The 22,257-nt window shown below is 44.2% G+C and overlaps 1 protein-coding gene and 1 long non-coding RNA gene across 4 annotated transcripts in view; one reads left to right on the plus strand and one right to left on the minus strand.

The window, feature by feature from the left end:
- Nucleotides 1–5,933, minus strand: part of LOC310859504 — an 80,028-nt gene extending 74,095 nt beyond the window's left edge. Inside the window, exon 1 of the long non-coding RNA XR_014569311.1 lies at nucleotides 5,869–5,933. This is a non-coding gene — a long non-coding RNA (uncharacterized lncRNA). The remainder of the gene's footprint in view (nucleotides 1–5,868) is intronic.
- Nucleotides 1–16,932, plus strand: part of kdm2aa (lysine (K)-specific demethylase 2Aa) — a 44,218-nt gene extending 27,286 nt beyond the window's left edge. For all 3 annotated transcript variants that reach the window (XM_083766077.1, XM_083766076.1, XM_083766075.1), the window contains exons 21-28: nucleotides 5,607–5,763; nucleotides 7,915–8,077; nucleotides 9,699–9,938; nucleotides 10,413–10,576; nucleotides 13,630–13,776; nucleotides 14,317–14,535; nucleotides 15,440–15,835; nucleotides 16,084–16,932. In XM_083766077.1, coding sequence (XP_083622203.1) covers nucleotides 5,607–5,763; nucleotides 7,915–8,077; nucleotides 9,699–9,938; nucleotides 10,413–10,576; nucleotides 13,630–13,776; nucleotides 14,317–14,535; nucleotides 15,440–15,621 — 1,272 coding nt within the window. In that variant the 3' untranslated portion in view covers nucleotides 15,622–15,835; nucleotides 16,084–16,932. The remainder of the gene's footprint in view (nucleotides 1–5,606; nucleotides 5,764–7,914; nucleotides 8,078–9,698; nucleotides 9,939–10,412; nucleotides 10,577–13,629; nucleotides 13,777–14,316; nucleotides 14,536–15,439; nucleotides 15,836–16,083) is intronic.
- Nucleotides 16,933–22,257: the final 5,325 nt, after the last annotated feature.

The raw sequence follows: 22,257 nt of genomic DNA on the forward strand, positions 1-22,257 counted from the left end.
ATTAGGTCTTTTCTTTTTCTACTCAGCTGCAAAAGGTGAGTTCTTAACTTCAGCATCCATGCTACAGCTCTTTTCAATCTGTCGAAACTTGAGTAGTGATGTATCAGAGTGCTAGTAGCATCTGGATCTGTCGTCTGGATGGTATTGACTGTAACCTTCTCTTTTTTGATTTCAGGATCGTCGGCTGGTATGGAGGTGAGATCAGCAGGTAAGTTAGGCCACGTCTCTTCCTTTTCCTGTAGGAAGTCTGGTCCCTTCTTCCAACTTTCACACTTTAAAAATGCCTCAGCTGTGAGACCTCGGGACACATGGTCTGCAGGGTTGATCTTGGTGCTTAAGTATCTCCACTGCTCAATAGAAGAGTGTTCTCTTATAATGCCGACTCTGTTGGCCACGAAAGTCTGAAACCTCTTTGTATCGTTTCTGATATATTTCAAGACTGCTGTACTGTCTGTCCAAAACACAGCCTTTCTGAGTGGAAGGTGTAATTCGGTCTGCAGCATCCTGTTCACTTTCACTGCAAGTACTGCAGCTGTGAGTTCCATTCTTGGTATTGTGACTTGTTTCAAGGGGGCAACTCTTGCCTTTGCCATGATCAAAGAGATGTTAATTTGGTTTTGAGCATTGGTCATTTTCAGGTAGGTGACAGTACCGTATCCTGTCTCACTTGCATCACAGAAGTGATGAAGTTGGGCTGACTTGATCTTGCCAAATTCTTCAGATCTAATACATCTTGGAATGTTGAAGTTCTCCATCTGCTTTAGTCCAGTGAGCCATTTATGCCATGTGAGACCAAAGGCATCTGGAATCCTGTCATCCCATCCATAATTCAGTTGGCATAACTGCTGCAAGATGTGCTTAGCAGTGAATGTGAACGGAGCCAAGAACCCCAGTGGGTCGTACACTGAACTTACAGTGGAAAGAATCCCTCTTCTTGTGTAGGGTTGATTTTTCAAGTTCACTTGGATCCTGAACGTATCCTCCTCCACATTCCACTGCACTCCAAGGGCCCGTTCGACCGGTAGGTTCTTTTGATCCAAGTCAATGTCTTTTACCTCTGTGGCTCGCTCTTCTTCTGGAATAGAGGCCAGCACAGTGCGGCTGTTGCTTACCCATTTGGTTAGGCGGAAACCTCCTTGAGCACACATGGTTCTCAGTTCTTTAGATAGTTCTATGCCATCCTTCTTATTTGGCATAGCCTTCAGACAGTCATCGACATAAAAGTTATCTTTGACAGTATTAACTGCCTCTGCTGAGAACTTGTCTTTATTATCTTCAGCAGTCCTTCTTACGGCATAACTAGCAACACTGGATGAGGATGTTGCACCAAATAAATGCACTGTCATTCTGTACTCTACTAGGCTTTGACTGAAGTCACCATTCGGCCACCATAGGAATCTCAGGAAGTCTTTGTCAGATGGTGTGACTTTCACTTGATGAAACATGCCTTCTACATCTGCCATCATTGCTACTGGCTCTTGTCTAAAGCGGATTAAGACACCCAGCAGTGTGTTGGTTAGATTTGGGCCTTGAATAAGCTCATCGTTTAATGATGTACCTTGGAATGACGCAGAACAATCAAAGACTACACGAAGTTTGTGCTTCTTTGGGTGGCGTACACCATGGTGAGGCAAGTACCATGTTCTTCCTTCCTCAGGTTTTAACTGTCTTTGAGGTACAGCTTCAGCGTGTCCCTTTTGAATGACACTTTGAAGAAAGTCAGTGTATTCTTTGTGGAATTCAGGATCTTTCTTGAACTTCCTCTTTAGCGACATGACACGCTGCTCTGCCAGATGGCGGTTGTTGGGCATTGCAACATCTTTCTGTTTGAAGGGAAGGTTTATTTGGTAATGACCATCTTTCATTTGAGTGGAGTCAGACATGATTTGCATGAATCTTTTATCTTCTATAGACATTTCTGCCTTCTCTTCGTAACCCTTTTCTGGAAAATCATAATTGAACTGTTGGATCATGAGGTCATTCAAATTTATTATAGATATGCGGTTACTGAAAATATGGGTTGGCTGCTTACAGCTCATTGTGGGTTCGTTTAGTAGCCCATTAACCACCCATCCAAGTCTTGTCTTTACTGCATAGGGCCCATTACCCTTACTATTACTTACTGCCCATGGTTCCATAAACTTAGCTGCATCATTACCAATCAGGAGTCCAATATCTGCATCAATATATGGTAACTTGACCGCTTTTAGGTAGTCCCATTCTTGCACATCAACCTGAGTGGGAATTTGCTTGTTGGTTACAGGAATTTCTTTTTGAGTGTAAAGTGGTGGCAGTTTTAGGAAATCTTTTCCTTCAAGACTTGACAGTTCCAGTCCATTGATTCTGTTGATATTTATGACCTTTTCTTGTCCTAGGGTTCGAAGTAGGATTCGAGTTGGTGTTGCTTTGGCATTCAGTTGCTTCCTTAAAGCGTCTGTACAAAAGGTTCCAGTGCTTCCTGGATCAAGGAAAGCATACGTTTTGAGAATTTGGTTGGAATTAGTTAATTTAACTTGCACAGGGACAATTGATAATTTTTGCTGGTCACCGGCCCCGGTATGGATGGGCCTTTCCATGGTGACTAATGCACTGCTTACTGACATGCTATCAGTGGTTGGACTTGCTTGACCTTTAACTGAGTCTTTCTTAAATTCAATGTGCAACACAGAAGGATGCTTTTTTGTGCAAATTTTACAAGTTAGTCTTTTCGTACAAGATTTACTCAAGTGGCCTTGAGTTACACATCCGAAACATAGGCCATTGGCTTTAAAGAATTCAACCTTATCTTTGTGCATCTTTTTATCAAAATCTTTGCACAGATCTGTGCTGTGATTGCCTTTACAAAAGAAACACGATTTCTGTGAGGTGGATGTAGAGTTGTTTGACTGAGACTTAGGTTCTTGTGATTCTGTTACTGTGGCAAAACTGCTTTTATAACTGCTTTTAGGGTGTGATGAAACGGGAATGGATTTCAAGTTTGGTTTCTTGTCTTTCTGTTTTGTATCTTGGATTTCTCCAAAGAGAGGGTCTACAGCAATGTTTGCTTGTCTTTCAATGAAGTTGACGAGTTGTGGAAACTTGGCTCTTCTGTGTGTGCGTTCATGATAATCATATGCCACGGTTCTCCACCTCTCTCTGTGCCTGAATGGTAGCTTTGATAAGACTGATTTCAGGTGTGTTGGATTGTTCATGTCTTGTAGAATTTCGTTATTGCTCATAGCATTACAGCATGTTCTCAAGAAGAGTGAGAATTTGTGTAGGGCTTTGCTATCTTCTGAACGGATTACATCCCAATTCAGAATCTTTTCCTGGTAGGCAGAAGCAATAAGCACCTCATTCCCAAAGTGTTTGCGTAGCAGACGTTTTGCTTTTACATAGCCTCTTTGGGAATCCATGTGGAGGCAGCTCCTCACAATTGCCTTTGGTTGCCCATCGGTGAACTGTTCTAGGAAGAGAAGTCTATCTCTGTCATTGCTTGTCTTGCTTTCTATACAGTGTTCAAACGTTCTAATGAAAGAAATGTAGCTCAAGGGGTCACCTCTAAAGACAGGAATTTCTCTAGATGGCAAGAGTGAGAACCTCTGTTCTTGAACTAACATTTCAGTGATTTCATTTTGTTTTCTCATAATTTCTATCATGCCTACACCTGCTTGTACATTAACCCGAGCACCATCTTGCAAGCCAATGTTTGGGTTAGGCTGCGGGGGTTGTTGGTGAGAAACAGGCAAGCGTGACCGTGAACGCTGCTGAGACATTTGTCTCGGTGGCTGCCGTGATTGGCTACGAGGGGCATGCTGAGACCTTTGTCTCTGTGGCTGATGTGAAGTAGCTCCTTGCTCTTCATCATAGTCATCAATGTCGTCATCATCATCATCATCATCGTCATCTTCACCATCACCATCATCCTCATCATCAACATCATCTTCCTCTTCATCATCCAATCTATAATAATTATCAACCTTCTGGCTGTCTACTGGTAAAGATTGCATTGAGGCAAAATATTCATTGATGTGGATTAATGGGTTAATTAAGTTAGTGTCTACATGTTTACTGATATTTAATGCTTTCAATTTGGCATCAGCGGCTGCGAGTTCAACTTCCAATTCAAAGGCTTCTCTTTTGGCTTTGAGCTGTGCCTCCTGTAATTCAAATGCTCGTCTTTGCTTAAGAGCAGCAGCACGTGCAACTAGAGCCGCCCTTTCAGCCTCTGCCTCCCTCAATACAGAGGAGCTTGTAGCTGTTTTCTTTCTGCTTATCATGCCAATTGAAACATTATCGATTGATTTTGACAGTGATTTCACACTAATTGCTTGTGTCACTTGAAGTTGAACATCCGGTGTCACTTCTGGTGGGATTTGTGCCATAACAGCAGGGGCATTATTCATCCATGAGATAACTTTGTCATGAAATTGACATATGCTTTGAAGTTTAGGCTTATACCACTGCTCATGATCCTCTAAGGCCTCTTCTTCTAATAATAAATGCTGTACAGAATTGTGAAGTGATTTGAAATCGTTTGTTTTAGTACTAAATTCATCGTACTCTTGTTTAACTAATGCAAGGTTTTTGTAATCAACCATGAGTGCTTGTAATACATTTTGTTTGTTTGTGAGCTGTCCAAGTTTATTTTTTCGTGCATTGCATTGTTTTGCATAATTAGCTTCAAGTGCCTTTGGTGTAGGCTTCACTTGCCTTTTACCCTCAATTGCTGGTGCACTTTTATCAGCAGCATGAACAACATCTTCATGCGCTGTCTCTCTTTCACACTGGAGTAATTTCTCCGCTCCATTTACAGACATCAAAACGTGACGTGACGTCCGTATTTAGAATACAACAGCAGCGCTTATTTTCCAGATCCAAACTTATAGTCCGTATTTAGAATACAACAGCAGCGCTTATTTCATTAGCTTCAATAGCGTGACACATCCATTATCGTTAGATCCTCCCAATCGATCCAATTTCAATACTTGTGTCCGTATCAGAGAAGATTTCAACTTGATTGTAGGGCCAATATGCCTTTCTTTCTTACATCACCAGATATATACGGTTTAGCAACGGGCTCACACTTTGTGACATGGGCGTCTTGTTGTTTACTCACTTGTAGTTTGTCGATGGTGATGACTGCAACAGGTTGATGTTATGGTAGGAGTTTGTGTTGTGAGTGCAATGGTTTCAAAATAAACGGGGCAAACAAAACAAGAACAGGCTCCAGACATAAACTAAATAAAGGTCTCAAAAAACAGACGAGCGCAGCGTTCCATAAACAAATAATAAAGTAGGCTACTTTTCTTTCTTTCTTTCTTTCCTTTCTTTTCTTTTAACTGCGCTGTTTGCGTTGCGTGCGAGCTGTTGAAATCTGTAACTCTACTGGCGTCTTTCCACCTACAGCTGTGGGCCTGTGGCTTAATTAAAGGGAACCATGGTGCCATTTCTCAAGGCAACCAGTGGGGGCGCCATTTGGTCACGAATAAGTCAAATCAAATAAGATGGCTCCTACAGTGCGCTTCGAGTAATTAGTTTTTGTCTTGTGAAGAGAAAAGCGGCCTTGTGTTGCCTGTCTGGTGCCATACAGTATGTATACGACTGACTCTAAACTGTGTTTGAAGGAGGAGGATGGGGAGGAGGACGAGGAGGAGGAAGGACGCTGGGACTCGGACCCGGAGCCGCCCGTCCTGCTGGTGTCCGACCTGAACGATGACCTGCTGAGCGGGTCCTACCTCACCGTCACTCTGCAGCGCCCCCAGAAGGCCAGGAGGCAAGCAGGTACTGCCTCTGCATACCATCTACATTTAGGAGATGCTGCTCATCTCCTTTGGTAGGGTTTTAACCCATTCTGACCTGAGATCAGATTCACACGAGGTTTCCGACTGGACACACACTGGTCTGATGAACCCATTCTGACCTGAGATCAGATTCTAAAAATGTCAGTCGTTTTTTTAGATTTTTTAAAAATAGCAGACCTACAAGCTCATATCGCGCCACTCGGTGGCGCGATATGAGCTTGTAGATCTGCTATTTTTCAATAGCTAAAGCATAACATGATGCCGACACCAAAATGGGTGCCCGTTCAGAATGGGTTAAATGGGCTTTCACTTCCTGAGCCAGTTCATAGGGTGACGGGAAGGTGGTGGCTGGTCATCAAGTTTGTCTTGTTTTGTATTGATGGTTATATCACCGTTTTGAATAGCTCGTTCAGGGACTCCATCCATCCATCTTCAACCACTTATCTGTAGTCGGGTCACGGGGGCAACAGCTTCACCAGAGAACTCCAGACTTCCCTCTCCAGAGCAACATTAGTAATTGCCCCGGGGTCTCCTCCCAGTGGGACGTGCCTCGAGGACCTCCCTAGGGAGACGCCCGAGAGGCATCCTAACCAGATGCCTGAACCACCTAAGCTGGCTCCTTTCCAAGAGAAGAGGCAGCGACTCTACTCCGAGTCTCTCTCGCGTGACTGAACTTCTCACCCTATCTCTAAGGGAGATGCCAGCCACGCGTCTGACTGAACTTCTCACCCTATCTCTAAGGGAGATGCCAGCCACGTGACTGAACTTCTCACCCTATCTCTAAGGGAGACGCCAGCCATGTGACTGAACTTCTCACCCTATCTCTAAGGGAGATGCCAGCCACGTGACTGAACTTCTCACCCTATCTCTAAGGGAGACGCCAGCCATGTGACTGAACTTCTCACCCTATCTCTAAGGGAGATGCCAGCCACGTGACTGAACTTCTCACCCTATCTCTAAGGGAGATGCCAGCCACGTGACTGAACTTCTCACCCTATCTCTAAGGGAGATGCCAGCCACGTGACTGAACTTCTCACCCTATCACTGAGGGAGATGCCAGCCACGTGACTGAACTTCTCACCCTATCTCTAAGGGAGATGCCAGCCACGTGACTGAACTTCTCACCCTATCTCTAAGGGAGATGCCAGCCACGCGTTGAAGAAAACTCATTTCGTCCGCTTGTATTTGTGTTTGACCTTATTCTTTGGGTCATGACCCACACTTCATGACCATAGGTGAGAGTAGGAACGAAGATTGCTCGGTAGACAGAGAGCTTTGCCTTCTGGCTCAGCTCTCTTTATGTCACTCAGACTCAGGGACTACAGATGGAAATTTGCTCTTTACTAACTGGCTCATTTACATTTATGTGAAAACTGAAATGTTGATTAATGTGCACCGTCTCAGATATATAGATTTAAAAAAGAAAAAAAGTTCTTATGTGTTCCATGTTGAACAGGTTGTGAAACAAAGTATTCATCTAGGATACTTATCTAATCTAACGCATATAAAACTGGAGATCCTTAGAATTAAAAGTTTGAGAATCACTGCTATATACCTCAGCCGACCGACTAGATGCACTTTGCTAAACCTTCACAAAAGCCTGATAAGATTTGGGTGGTTATAGTACATGTCCACCACCACAGACTGAGTCTAGTGGCTTGAATAGGTTTTTCAGAAAACTCAAGATTTAGAACAGGGGTTCTCCACATTTTAGGCTGGGGACACCCGGAAATGCTTTGGCCATGTCTCGCCAACACAAAACATCTCTTCTGGGGGTCCTTTGGTACTTGAGGACTACTGATTGTGAAGGTGTTTGCCGAATCGTCCAGGGTTAACCCATTCTGAACGGGCACCCATTTTGGTGTCAGCATCATGTTATGCTTTAGCTATTGAAAAATAGCAGATCTACAAGCTCATATCGCGCCACCGAGTGGCGCGATACGAGCTTGTAGGTCTGCTATTTTTGAAAAATCTAAGACACTTTTAGAATCTGATCTCAGGTCAGAATGGGTTAATAATGAAACTGTCAGGATGTAATAGACATTTTTAGAATCTGATCTCAGGTCAGAATGGGTTAAATATCCGTCGACAACAAATGCACCCTGAAACGACCCGGCCTTCTCCTCTCCAGGCTCCATCGTGCCTAAGCTGGAGGCGGCCGTCGGTCCCAGAGCGTCCACCGTCGCGCTGCAGGGCGGACCGCAGGCCTTCGTCCAGCGCAAGAACCTCACCAGAACCCCCCGGCTGAAGAGCGAGGGAACCCCAGACAGCATAACGACCAGAGGACCCGGCAGGTACCACCCCAAAGCCCACGTCCTGTTATCTAGAACCCCAGACAGCATAACGACCAGAGGACCCGGCAGGTAGGACCCCAAACCCCACGTCCTGTTATCTAAGGGAACCCCAGACAGCATAACGACCAGAGGACCCGGCAGGTACGACCCCAAACCCCACGTCCTGTTATCTAGAACCCCAGACAGCATAACGACCAGAGGACCCGGCAGGTAGGACCCCAAACCCCACGTCATGTTATCTAGAACCCCAGACAGCATAACGACCAGAGGACCCGGCAGGTAGGACCCCAAAGCCCACGTCCTGTTATCTAGAACCCCAGACAGCATAACGACCAGAGGACCCGGCAGGTAGGACCCCAAAGCCCACGTCCTGTTATCTAGAACCCCAGACAGCATAACGACCAGAGGACCCGGCAGGTACGACCCCAAAGCCCACGTCCTGTTATCTAGAACCCCAGACAGCATAACGACCAGAGGACCCGGCAGGTACGACCCCAAAGCCCACGTCCTGTTATCTAGAACCCCAGACAGCATAACGACCAGAGGACCCGGCAGGTAGGACCCCAAAGCCCACGTCCTGTTATCTAGAACCCCAGACAGCATAACGACCAGAGGACCCGGCAGGTAGGACCCCAAAGCCCACGTCCTGTTATCTAGAACCCCAGACAGCATAACGACCAGAGGACCCGGCAGGTAGGACCCCAAAGCCCACGTCCTGTTATCTAGAACCCCAGACAGCATAACGACCAGAGGACCCGGCAGGTAGGACCCCAAAGCCCACGTCCTGTTATCTAGAACCCCAGACAGCATAACGACCAGAGGACCCGGCAGGTACCACCCCAAACCCCACGTCCTGTTATCTAGAACCCCAGACAGCATAACGACCAGAGGACCCGGCAGGTAGGACCCCAAACCCCACGACCTGTTATCTAAGTAAGATCTTTCTTAAGATTTTAAAGGACAACTTTGGCTTTTTTTTTACCAAGGTTCAGGTGGTTAATAGAGAAAGTAAAAGATGAGTGTTCTTTTTTATTTATTTATTTGATTCTTTTTTTTTTTCATTCGCTGCTTTCTTTCGTTTTAACGATTTAAGCCATTTTTGACAGAGGGGTGGGGGTATTTGAACAAGTGTGCATTCTTTTTACCAAATGTTACGGCAATTTCTTTATTATTATAATTTACTATAGTCCTACTAGACCACAAAGCAGTGGCCTTCTCCTGCATTGTATTTGACCATATCCGACGTATTTTGGAGAGAAAGTAAATTAGTTAATATTGCTATATTCCAATTTTGGAATGTGGGAATGACTTGATCCATCTCTTCCCCCGTCGATTGTGACGAGATTTATGTCCACAATCTGTTTTGGTAGACGTCTGTGTGTTTTTTTTTGGGTTTTTTTTGCGGCTTACGCCTTTTATTGATTTTTTAAGGGACAGACAGTAGGCTGACAGGAAACGGGAGAGAGATGGGGGGATGACATGCGGTAAAGGCCGTGTCGGGTCCGGGAGTCGAACCCGCGGCACACCGCGACTGGATCACCAGTCCGGTGCCCAGACCGTTACGCTACGGCCTGGGCCGACGTCTGTGTGTTTGCATCTAACGTGTGCTTCTGTCCACTAGGCCACGACTGCGGGGTAACCGAGCAGCCAAGGACCGTTCAGCCTCCTCTTCCTCTGAGGACTCCCCCGCTCCTCACGCCTCCTCCTCAGTCTCCCCTCACTCCCTCATGTCCTTGACCTCCTTCAAGGACGTAGGCAGCGAGAGAGGAGGCGAGAAGGAGGTGTGGGTGTCTGTGTTCAGGTACCTGAACAGAGCTGATCTGCTGCCCTGCATGACCGTCTGCAAGGCCTGGTACAAATGGTGCGTTGATGAAAACAACAACAACAACAACAACGATAATAGACATTTATTTAGCCCTTTAAAATCTTCATGCAATTTTTTTAAACTATTAAAAATCATGTTTATACTGCCTTCTTATTGAACAAAAGAAATATATATATATACATCCTTCAAAGATATGTTCGCATTGCATCACAAGCACATTTGTTTTGACCATGTAACACACTGAGATTCCTATGAATGAAAAGTGCAATACAAATAATATTAGTAATGTATTATTAAATTCTAAGTCATCTTCCTAGCTCTCACACACACACACACACACACACACACACACACACACACAAACACACAAACACGTCACACACACACACACACACAGTCACACACACACACTTACTTTAAGGGGAAAACATTCGCACAACAGTACATTTTTGTGAGGCCTCATTAATAAGGTGTCTGCCTGTCCATCCATCCATCCATCCATGCATCCAGGAGCTTTGATAAGAGGCTGTGGAGTCGTATCGATGTGAGCCGGTGCAGTCCTCTCACTAACCCCGCCCTGGCTGGACTCATCAAGCGTCAGCCCACCTCCATGGATCTGTCCTGGACTCCCCTTGCCAAGAAACAGCTCAACTGTCTGCTGACCAGACTGCCAGGTAGTGAACCAACACACACACCCTGCTAGAGCCATGCTAACCATTGTATCATTCAGGCATTTAGCTGATCCAGAGTGACTTATTTTTAACCCATTAATCAGACCAGTGTGTGTCCATGTGGAAACCTCGTATGAATCTGATCTCAGGTCAGAATGGGTTAAGACCTGAGGCCGATTCAGTGGTGCTCAAACTTTTTCATGTCAAGGATCACCCAAAATAGAGGGTATGCAGCTATGCACGTGACATCATCATCATCATCATCATCATCATCATAAGTTATGCCTACTGAGTGAACAAAAACCACTTTCTGGCCTTGACAGCCCATACATGTTTTGTATGGGCACATTATTTGTGGCGGCGCGACTTATGTTGCTGCTAAGGATGCACCGAAAATTCGGCCACCGAAAATATTCGGCCGAAAATGGCTAAAAATGTATTTTCGGCCTATTCGGTTTCGGCTCAAATAGGCCGAAAAATATCACCGAATAGTCAAAACACCGGGTCGGTATAAACACAACACGCGATTGTCTTGAACGTAACCAGAGCGCTCCGCATCTACCCCTCTCTCTCTCCGTCTCCCAACTTCAGTCCCCTCTCCCACACACACACACACACACACACACACACACACACACACAGAGAGCGTCAAGTTGCTCTGTGGCTGCGCTCGCGAAATGCCCAAAACAGGTCCCAAAACATGGTATTTGTGAGCACCGCCACTGTCTATCCTTTTGTCGTATGACCAAAAATGCTCCCCAATGTCTGAATCTGTGAGCTTGCAGGCAGGCTACGACGAACACTAGCAGTAGCTTACTCGTTAGCTCCTCAAATTTGTTCCACCTGTGATCAGCAGGCATTGAAGTGGGCATAGGGCAAAAAGCAGAATGTCCGTGAACGTTTTGCTTAACAATGATCAGTTGTTCAGTGCTGTTTAACTTTGGCAATATGTGATACTAGAGCCTAGAGAACATGCTAATATGGCTGTTAAATAAGATCGTTTTCCCCTATCAGCTAGCATGCTATTGTGTGTGTGTGCGTGTGCGTGCGCCCCCACACAGACAGTTCCAGCTAAATTATAGATAGTTAGGAAGTAAACCAAGTGGACCCTAAGGGTCTGTAACAGAGTGCAAAAATGGAACCAAATAGACTCTCAAAATTGACATTGATTTTACAATAGAAATAAAAGATTTAAATAAATTGGGCTCCCAGAGATAGAAATGGAAAGAAAGACAGTCAGCTATACACGGTCAACATTACAGATTACAGTATCATTACAAGGAATGGCAATGAAATCAAATTGTATAAAAAAGGGGGTAAAATATTAATTTTGAAGGAGTATTCATTTTTATTGTCTTTATTGTTAGTTACAACATGCCTACAATAACTTGAAGCATTTTTTTAAGGCAATTGCAAAAAGGTGCCATAATCCGATTAATCGTTTAAATAATCGCCCAATGAATCGATTATGAAAATCCATAATCATGTCTTTTGCCATAATCAGGTAGCTTTACAACAAAGATGTATTCGGCTATTCGGTATTCGGTTTTCGGCCAACTGTTTCCTATATTCGGTATTCGGTTTCGGCCAAGAATTTCCCTTTCGGTGCATCCCTAGTTGCTGCGGCTCGTGCACTAGCACATCGAAATTTCGTTTTTCTGCTGTTACAGTTGTAAAAATGACAAATAAACCTATCTATCTATCTATCTATCTATACATCCAAACAGAAAAGTCATATCTGATTGCATTAAAAAACGTTAAACTCACTTTGCAACTCACTTTATGCATGTGCATATCCTCTATTATATGTAGTTGGCTGCAGATCCCCATCTCAAAATATTTAGTTCCAGATAACCCCAGAAGCAAAGATTTGAGTTAAATATATGAATAAAAAATGTATCATGTACATAATAGTGCAAAAAACAACCAAGTGCTATAAAGTAACTTGGATACAAGGTAAAAAAAACAATCAAACCTAGCATCTGTCTAAACAACATTCAAAATAATATTCTTAGCCTTTGTAGACGAGCAAACATATGCATTGCACTGGAGTCGTCTCACTTTGCAAACTAATGAGCATTTGTGCCTGTCGTAGACATGATGCGCAGGGCAGGTTCAGTCAGGGAACCTCAGTGCAGAACGCTGCCGGCCGTTAACCCATTCTGAACGGGCACCCATTTTGGTGTCAGCATCATGTTATGCTTTAGCTATTGAAAAATAGCAGATCTACAAGCTCATATCGCGCCACTCGGTGGCGCGATATGAGCTTGTAGATCTGCTATTTTTGAAAAATCGAAGAGCGACTGACATTTCTAGAATCTGATCTCAGGTCAGAATGGGTTCATCAGACCAGTGTGTGTCCAGTGGAAACCTCATTATGAATCTGATCTCAGGTCAGAATGGGTTAATTGGGCCGCCTCAGCATCACGCTCTCATTCACATTCACTCAGCCAATCACACACTCACTCCATCTTCATAGCGGCTACTTGAACCAGAGGTTTGCATTCCTCTGTCTTCTTGCTTGCTTGCTGCTGCTGTATCAGCGTGCCGCTGTATACAATCTGCGCTCAATTCTGCTGCTGCTGCTGCTGGATCAGCGTGCCGCTGTATACAATCTGCGCTCAATTCTGCTGCTGCTGCTGTTTCAGCGTGCTGCTGTATACAAACCTGCTGCACTCCCACCTCCACCCCAGCTACCACCTGTCGTTTTGGATCTACCGTTTAGGTACGGGGGATTCGGAGTCCCTATGGTCGGGACTGATGCGCTTGATCTGAGTACCTAAAAAGCAGATCCAATACATCGCCAAACCATAATAAATATATTGTATTGCTCATCTTATATTCAATAAATAATATATATATTACATCCTTCTTGAGTTGTCTGACTGAACTAAATAATTGTGCCATTCTGCATGCTTCAGTACCACTGTGTATCTCTGTCTGTGTTCAGGTCTGTCCTGGTTCTCTGTGTCAGTACCACTGTGTATCTCTGTCTGTGGTCAGGTCTGTCCTGGTTCTCTGTGTCAGTACCACTGTGTATCTCTGTCTGTGTTCAGGTCTGAGGGAGCTGAGTGTGGCCGGTCTGTCCTGGTTCTCTGTGTCGGCGCTGGTGTCCCCCACGCTGCCTTGCCTCCGCCTGCTGGACCTGCGCTGGTGTGATGGAATCAAAGATGCACAGATCAAAGACATCATCTCACCACCGGGTTAGATACCCTCATTGTCCGCTTTGGTTTGCAGCAGTGGAATAGGAACTTTTTAGGAAGCTGGCTTTTCAGCGATTGTAAACAACTGAACAGATAGGTCAGGGTCAGGGGAGCTCTATGGACTTGACCAACATGTGCATGAGGCCATAGAGCTCCCTTGATTGGTTGAGGGATGCAAGGAATAGCGAGATTTCAGAGGGGCCAAATACGGTATCCAGGAATAACACAGGGCATGCATTTTGTCTCACACCATTTGAATCCAGAGCTGGCACAGTTGTGTGAAATATTCTAACAACATCTTACTATAATGTTGCCTGCCCTAGTACACCAAAACAAAAAGTTATGTTTGTTTATATGCAACAAATTTTCGTTGAAAAACTTCAATAATTGGTCTTCTGTGACTCCCAAAATTTGGAACTGTATCGGACCCAAAACTCTTGACTGTGTAATGCTTTTCAGTGTCTCTGAATGCCAAGTAATTCCAGTAAACCTCTTATCAGATCTGGATCAAAAAGACGTGTCTGTCTCTTTCTTGTCCAGGCTCCGAGTCGTCGCGCAGCAGGCTGAGGAACATGCTGACGCTGCGTCTGTCCGGTCTGGACGTCAGCGAGGCCACGCTGAGGCTGCTGCAGCGCCACATGCCCCAGCTGGAGAGGCTGGACCTGGCCCACTGCAAGGAGGTGACGGACGCCTCCATCGCCCTGCTGGCGGCCAGCGGAACGCACACGCGCAACAACCTCACCGAGCTCACGCTGGCCGGTGGGTAACAGCCTGGTCTAACAATAACAATACAAATGGAAGGTCTGCCATTTCATCACCAGGATGATATCAGTCACCATAACCAGGGACGTGTGTTAACCCATTCTGACCTGAGATCAGATTCATACGAGGTTTCCACTGGACACACACTGGTCTGATTAACCCACTCTGACCTGAGAGATCAGATTCTAGAAATGTCAGTCGCTCTTCGATTTTTCAAAAATAGCAGACCTACAAGCTCATATCGCGCCACTCGGTGGCGCGATATGAGCTTGTAGATCTGCTATTTTTCAATAGCTAAAGCATAACATGATGCTGACACCAAAATGGGTGCCCGTTCAGAATGGGTTAAGTCTTAACATGGAGTTTGAAGTTATACACTGTAGGAGGTTGGGCGCATGTCTGACCAAAATAATGAATATCATCTAAATATTGAATCAAGCAACTTGAAAACTGTCTGATATGCACACAAGCTTGAGTAGTTGTGAAAATGACTCAAGGAGTGTTTAAAGTGAAAGTCCTCTAAACTACTTTGATTAATGTTACAATGATCACTTGATTTTTATTTCATTAAGACATATACTTTTTAAAATAATACATTCATTGACATATCTAATGCTTTCAATCCACTCCAGTGGTTGGTACAGTGGGGGTCTCAGATCAATGCCCTCCAGTGGTTGGTACAGCAGGGTCTCAGATCAATGCCCTCCAGTGGTTGGTACAGAGGGGGTCTCAGATCAATGCCCTCCAGTGGTTGGTACAGCGGGGGTCTCAGATCAATGCCCTCCAGTGGTTGGTACAGCGGGGGTCTCAGATCAATGCCCTCCAGTGGTTGGTACAGCGGGGGTCTCAGATCAATGCTAGTATCAAACTAAACATGGTACCCCCTGCCCTGTCTCTCCAGGCTGTAACAACCTGACGGACGGCTGTCTGTCCTACCTGAAGCGTCTGTCCTCTCTGCTTCTCCTGGACCTGCGAGGCTGCAAGAACATCAGCAGGCGAGGCTGCGATGCCTTCATCTCAGACCTGTCGCACATCGCACTCTTCTGCATGACAGAGGAGAAGCTCATCCAGAGGATGGAGTGACACCGGTCATCACAGCCACCATAATGTCACTCTGCTCCATTTTGGGGAAGAGAACCACAGTGTGGATTCATTTGAGACTTTTGGTGCAGGATGTCAACTTGTATGTTTATTCCTTCCAAACAACGCAGGTGTATGAGACTGAGACAGGTGAGAGAGACAATGTAGGAGACGGGCAGTAGGAAAGCTGAGAGAGAAACGGTGTAGGAGATACATGGTATTAACCCATTCTGAACGGCCACCCATTTTGGTGTCAGCATCATGTTATGCTTTAGCTATTGAAAAATAGCAGATCTACAAGCTCGTATCGCGCCACCGAGTGGCGCGATACGAGCTTGTAGGTCTGCTATTTTTGAAAAATCGAAGAGCGACTGACATTTCTAGAATCTGATCTCAGGTCAGAATGGGTTAATCAGACCAGTGTGTGTCCAGTGGAAACCTCGTATGAATCTGATCTCAGGTCAGAATGGGTTAAATCTGGGGCTTTTCCCACTGGAAGCGACTGAAGTGTGATGCCAGCGTTTAGGTAGTGGGGTTCCAGCGTAGACAAGCATGCGCGATCCTCTGAAATCCGCATATCGTGCCACGTACGCCTGCCTGTGTCAGGAGGTGAATTGTGTAGACGTTTCTTTCTACGTAACAAACGCATCTGTTCACATGAAGAGCACAGTGTTTTCTCGGCGTATCCAAAACGGGCATGCAAGGATAATGTTGCTGCCTATGTTAAAAGTCCTTTAAGAGCGACAGACAGTAGGAAAGCTAAGAGGGAGACACAAGGGAGAGGATATTTAAACTGACGGGCAGCTTTTACAACTTAAGTTTCAATCATTTGACTGTTACATTCACACTGGTTGACTGCAGCACAGAGCCACAGACTTCAGTCTCCTTATATTTTAAGAATTCAAGTGGGTCGGTAGAGCAGAAATAACCACCAGCCTACCAACAAACGGACCACTATCTGCTAGGTATACATGTTCATGAATACACGTGTTGTTCTCTTGTTTTGCACAAACATGAATGTGAATTAAGTTGTTTTTCTTTGTTGAAAGTTCAGGTATTTTGTCCTAAACTCCCTATAAAGATGTCCACAGGAATTGGAAAGGCTAGAAAATGTTTGGTACAGGGTTGGGTCTGTGAATAAACTTGGACAGTGTGGAATTGAAGACAATTTCTGTTGCCATGATCTGAAACATCACAGACACAGTTAAGTTCTTGTCAGTAGTGTCATAGTTCGACTTTGCCATTTTGACCATTTGATATGTTCAATGTTTTTCAAAGAAAAAAAAAAAATTGTAAATCATGTGTTTGATTTAATTGTGTCCATTGTCCAAATTGTTTGAATTGAATTAAGAAATCAACACGACCAGACGGACCAGTAAACTGAGTACTATCACAATATCGTTTTTTGATTAACCAGAGTGAGTTCACTGTTCACAGCGACCCCTGGTGGACATTCTTTATTACTGCTGTTAGACTCATGCCTGCTTACTTAGGATTTGCTGAATGCAAGAATAGACAAAAAATCACACCCGTGTGAAGTGAGGGCGCGTGTTGATTAGGTGACGTAAAAGACGGTGCAAACGACACATTATGACGTACATTTTCCTTTTATTGTCAATGCGTTTACAAAACAAACTTTGAACTAAAGACAAACGTTAAACCGGTGTAGGCCTATAGGAAAATACAGCCGGCATGAAACCCCATGAATTCCCATCAGCTGGCTTGGTGGCATAACATGCTATTATTATATTATATTCGCTAATCATAGGTTTCAGGACATCATTTCAATCTGGTGTGGTAATTTTCAGCCTTAAACAAGAAATGATGCTTGAATTTAATGTGATTATGTGTTCTAAGTATTGGACCCTCGTCTGGTTCTGGTTCTGGTTCTGGTGTGTGACGACCCGGTTGATATTTCCATGGTTCGGCGGCGGACAGACAGGCAGGCCGGCCCGGGAGAAGAGATTAACATGACACGAAGACTTGGTCACATTAATTCATTCACCCAGTTTATTACACATACAGAATCTTATATAGCTTGGATACTTCATGTCCTAATGACGTCACTGACTAGACATCACAATCACTGCCTGCAGCACGCGGCCTTCAGCGTGCCCTAACACAACTCTAAAGTATGTTACAGTCCAGGCAGTGCACCATACATATAGGTACATTGCATATTCACGTACAAGTACCAAGCATCAGTACACAGCATGTTGTATATTACAACAGTCACCATCCACTTTGTGGGCAAAATCTGCTGGCAAAACACTGGGAGATAGGACCCCTTTTGGGCCTGAAGAACAAAAGTGAAGAAGTGGGTTTTCAGATTGGGAGTGACAATATACTGCAGTGTCTGACTCTTTTGAAATGTGACAGCAATTCAGACAATAAACAGCAGCATAATGTTTCCTTACTAGATCTTTATTTTTCCACTGTTGCTTCATGTCACAATCATAATTATGTATGAATATTAAAAATGTATGGATAAAAAGTAGTTGAATTATGTGGATATTAATCCGTCAGACAGTATTGATAAAGAAAAAGCTATTAACTGCTGTCAGAGCATGGCTTAGTGGACATCCTTCCAAGATCCTGTACCAAACTAAACTCCACTACTCACTACCAATCATTTCAGATAAAGTCAATTTAGGGAGCAATCATTTCAGCTTTAGTATACTCATAGGAGGCCTTAAGTATGTTTCACCAGTTTCAATTGAAACGGGCCTCCACCCTCATGGGGGGGCCTCAACAAAATAATGATGTCTTAGGTATGTGGGGGCCTCATATTTGGTCTTGAAACGGGCCTCCAGATTCCTAAGGCCGCCCCTGAGAACACACAAACACACCAAGCTGGCCATAGGGGGCGCTAGCTCCCCTCAAAGAGCCAGAATGTAAAATGCTTGTCATTCAGCCTCACTTTGAGTTGCTCAGTGGACTGTCTCTCACACAGCGATATGGAGAAAAATATCACACCCGCGTGACGTGAGCGGCACTGTTATCACCATACATCACATTCCGTGCTCAGCCAGTCAGCTTGAGCACATTCCGCGCATGCGCGAACACACGCGCATGCGCGAACACACACACACACACACACACCCTCAAAATACAACACAGCTCAGTGTTAGGGAACGCTGTAGCAATTTACAATTTAGGCATTTAGCAGACGCTCTTAATCCAGAGTGACTTACATTAAGCAATAACAAAAAAGCATGGGAATGCATCACATAAAAAGCATTTATCATGAAACATGCGTAAGCTAAGAACGTAACAGTGGAATATCTATATAATTAAACTATATTATAAACTATACATATATACTATACTATGCTATACGTGTGGAAGACCCATAGATCCATAGACCCCAAGGTAGCCGCAATGAAGTAATAAATATAGCAATAGAGTTCAAAGGTTGCACTAATTGGCGTCGTTAAGGCGTGCATGGCAACAGTTTGTGTCTCGTGTGATTTCACACCAGAAGATATAAGATGATGCACCGTGTTGAAAATGACTGTAGAGTAGACGAGAGAGAGAAGAGAGACAGACACACACACACAGACAGACAGACAGACAGACAGAGTGATGTTGTCTTGGACCGTTTCCAAAGCAGGAGGACCAAAGCGATTCTATCATGCTGCTGTAGCAGTGAGGAACAAACTGTATTCCTTTGGAGGTTACGGTTATGGAAGGACCTTCAACAGGGAACAGATGGATGTCCATGTCTTCAACACAGTGTCTTTATGCTGGAAGAAGTTACCTCCAGTGGAACCAGGAAGAGGAGACGGTCACCTTGAGGTTCCATCCATGAGCTACGGCCTCACAGCTGTGTTGGTTGAAGATACAGTCTACATCTGGGGGCCTTACTGCAATGTGCTTTATGCATTTGATGTTGACTCCCACAGATGGTTCCAACCCAGGGTTTCTGGGACTGTTCCAGAGGAGAGGTACTACCACTCAGCCTGTGTGTTGGAGAAGGTCATGTTTATCTATGGAGGAGAAACCCAGCTGACTGGAAGCACTAATGACATGTACAAGTTGGACACCAGCACAATGGTCTGGTCTTTAATTAACACCAGAGGAACTCCACCTCCTGATTCACAATGTCACTCTGCTACCATCATTGGTACCAAGATGTTTGTATTCGGGGGCTGGAGGGGGTACCAGGGGGTCTACAACACCATCAGAGTGTTTGACACAGAGACAAACACCTGGCTGGACACACCTTCTGCACAACTTCTACCAGAAGGACGCTTGGGTCATTCAGCATTTACCTACAATGGAGAGCTGTACATATTTGGTGGCTGTAACGGTAACCAGACCTTCAATGATGTGTGGAAATTCAGTCCAGAGACCTTCTCCTGGAAGACGGTTGAGCCCAAGGGGAAAGGACCATGTCCAATGTATGGTATGTGCTGTTGCATTGTGGGAGATCGTATCTTCTTCTTTGGAGGTGAGCTGTTCATCTTAGACTTGAGTCCTAGTCTTAAGACGTTATGTAAGCTAGAAGTTATTCAGTACACTCTGGACCAATCAGAACTCCCACACGACATCAGGTGGGAACTGGCAGCCATAGCAACCAACGACAACAGACGACAACAACAACAACAACAACAACCGAGACCACATTCCAGACGAAGGAACAGCAGAAAGATCAAGAAATGATGGATCAACATCTCATCCCACCTGATGGTGAGCCACCTCTCAGCATCACTTACTGAGATTCAAACCTCAGGAGACAGGCTCTCCAACCATTCAGCTAGGCATCAAACAATGACAATTGTTCCGTCCAACACAATGCGGTGGAAACACAAACCTGTGTCTGTATGTTCCAAACTGAACATGGTGGAACGCTCTTTATTTCTATGATCTTTTTTTATTTAAAGGACCAAGCAGTCCTGAAAGGACTTGGTCCTTTATTGTTATTGTTAGGTTTTTTTTCCTTCTCCTTCTGCCAAAAAAATAATAATTGCGAAACTCGGCCTACAGAAAAAAAAATCTTAAAGACTATCTGGTACACAGCAAGCTAAAGGAAATCAACACACCAGCACGCCAGAGACCAGAATACTTCAAACCCAAACAAATAGTTAAAAACAGAACTACAAAATGCATGTTGGAGATTAAACAACAGATAACAGCCAGCACCAGCAACTGTGTTTATTTAATCACATGTGAAAAATGTGGCTTACAATATGTCGGAGAAACGAGTAAAACAATAGCTACAAGGCTGAGACAACACAAATACAATATTAACAATGCAAAAAAGATGACTAAAAGGATTGTTCAAAATTACATGGCTCACGGCATTGAAGCTCTAAAAGTATCTGGACTTCAACACAATCCCAACTGGACAGTAGGACAAAGACGTTTTAATGGAAAACAGTGGATTAAGAACCTCAACACGGATTTTCCTGGAGGTTTAAACATGCCAAAATATTAGACAAGTTGTTATGATTTTCTACCAAAACTCCACAGCCATATACATGCTAAACACAGCCAACAATCAATGGAAATCAGACTTTGAATATAGGGGACAAATTAGCACATTCCACACCAAGCTAACCTGGGACACGAAGCAAGAGTGTACAGTGCACTGAAGTCCCCTCAGTCAACCCCCACCACTCTTGGCCCTCTCTCTCTCTCTCGCTCACTCACTGCCTTGCTCTCTCCCACAATGTTAATGTTAAGTTAGTAAAGTTACACCTATTCTATGTAAATAATATGGTAAAATGTGCAGCATTGGGAGGTAAAGGGGAGACACTTTAATTGTGAAGGGCCGACAGGATGAGGAAAGGTGTTGTTGTTGCTAATTGTCGAGAGTAATGGCTGCGTGTGATATTGAACAGTCAAACTATTCGTATCAATATACGGCTGTATCAACAAAATAATGATGTCATAGGTATATGGGGGCCTCATATTTGGTCTTGAAACGGGCCTCCAGATTCCTAAGGCCGGCCCTGAGTATACTTTTATACATAAACTCAGGAAACTCAAGGATGACATAATTGACAAAGACTTTGCTTTGCATTAAACAGTATAAGACATACATCCCACTCCTCCTTACACATTAGCAAGTGCAACACTAAACTACAATAATACATTATATGATGACTACACATATGAGCACATTAAAGTGAACTGAAGAGAACCTAACAACTAAGAATCAGCACATGACATGCTCCAAAAAGCTTTTAACACTCATGTGCTAAAGAAACCACTGTTGCTTTTCACAACTCAAATGAAAAATATCAAAAGTAGCAGATCGTGTCACTTCACACTGTGTTTCGAGCTTGCGGATCTGATACTTTTGATACTTTTGTGTGACTGATTGATTGATTTATTGAAAATTGCATTAACAGATTGCAGAATGGTTACAGTTTGAGGAAGGTACAGGTCAATACAAACACTGCTAATAGGGATAAAACCAGGAAAAGCACTAAGACTCCATCAGCGTCCTCCATTTTCAATTCATCAAAACATTTAAAGGGATTGTGACATTAAAAAAACAGGTTTTGGAATTGTTCTTGTTTTTTTAAAGTTTTCTAATCTCAATTGCACCCAAAAAACATGAACTTTTAACATTCAGTAGATTTTCTGTGATCTGGGGTTTTCTGGCTCAAACAGGTGCTCTGATTTGCC

Source organism: Protomyctophum parallelum, assembly GCF_964188405.1.
Source record: "Protomyctophum parallelum genome assembly, chromosome: 5".
Classification (NCBI taxonomy): Eukaryota; Metazoa; Chordata; class Actinopteri; order Myctophiformes; family Myctophidae; genus Protomyctophum; species Protomyctophum parallelum.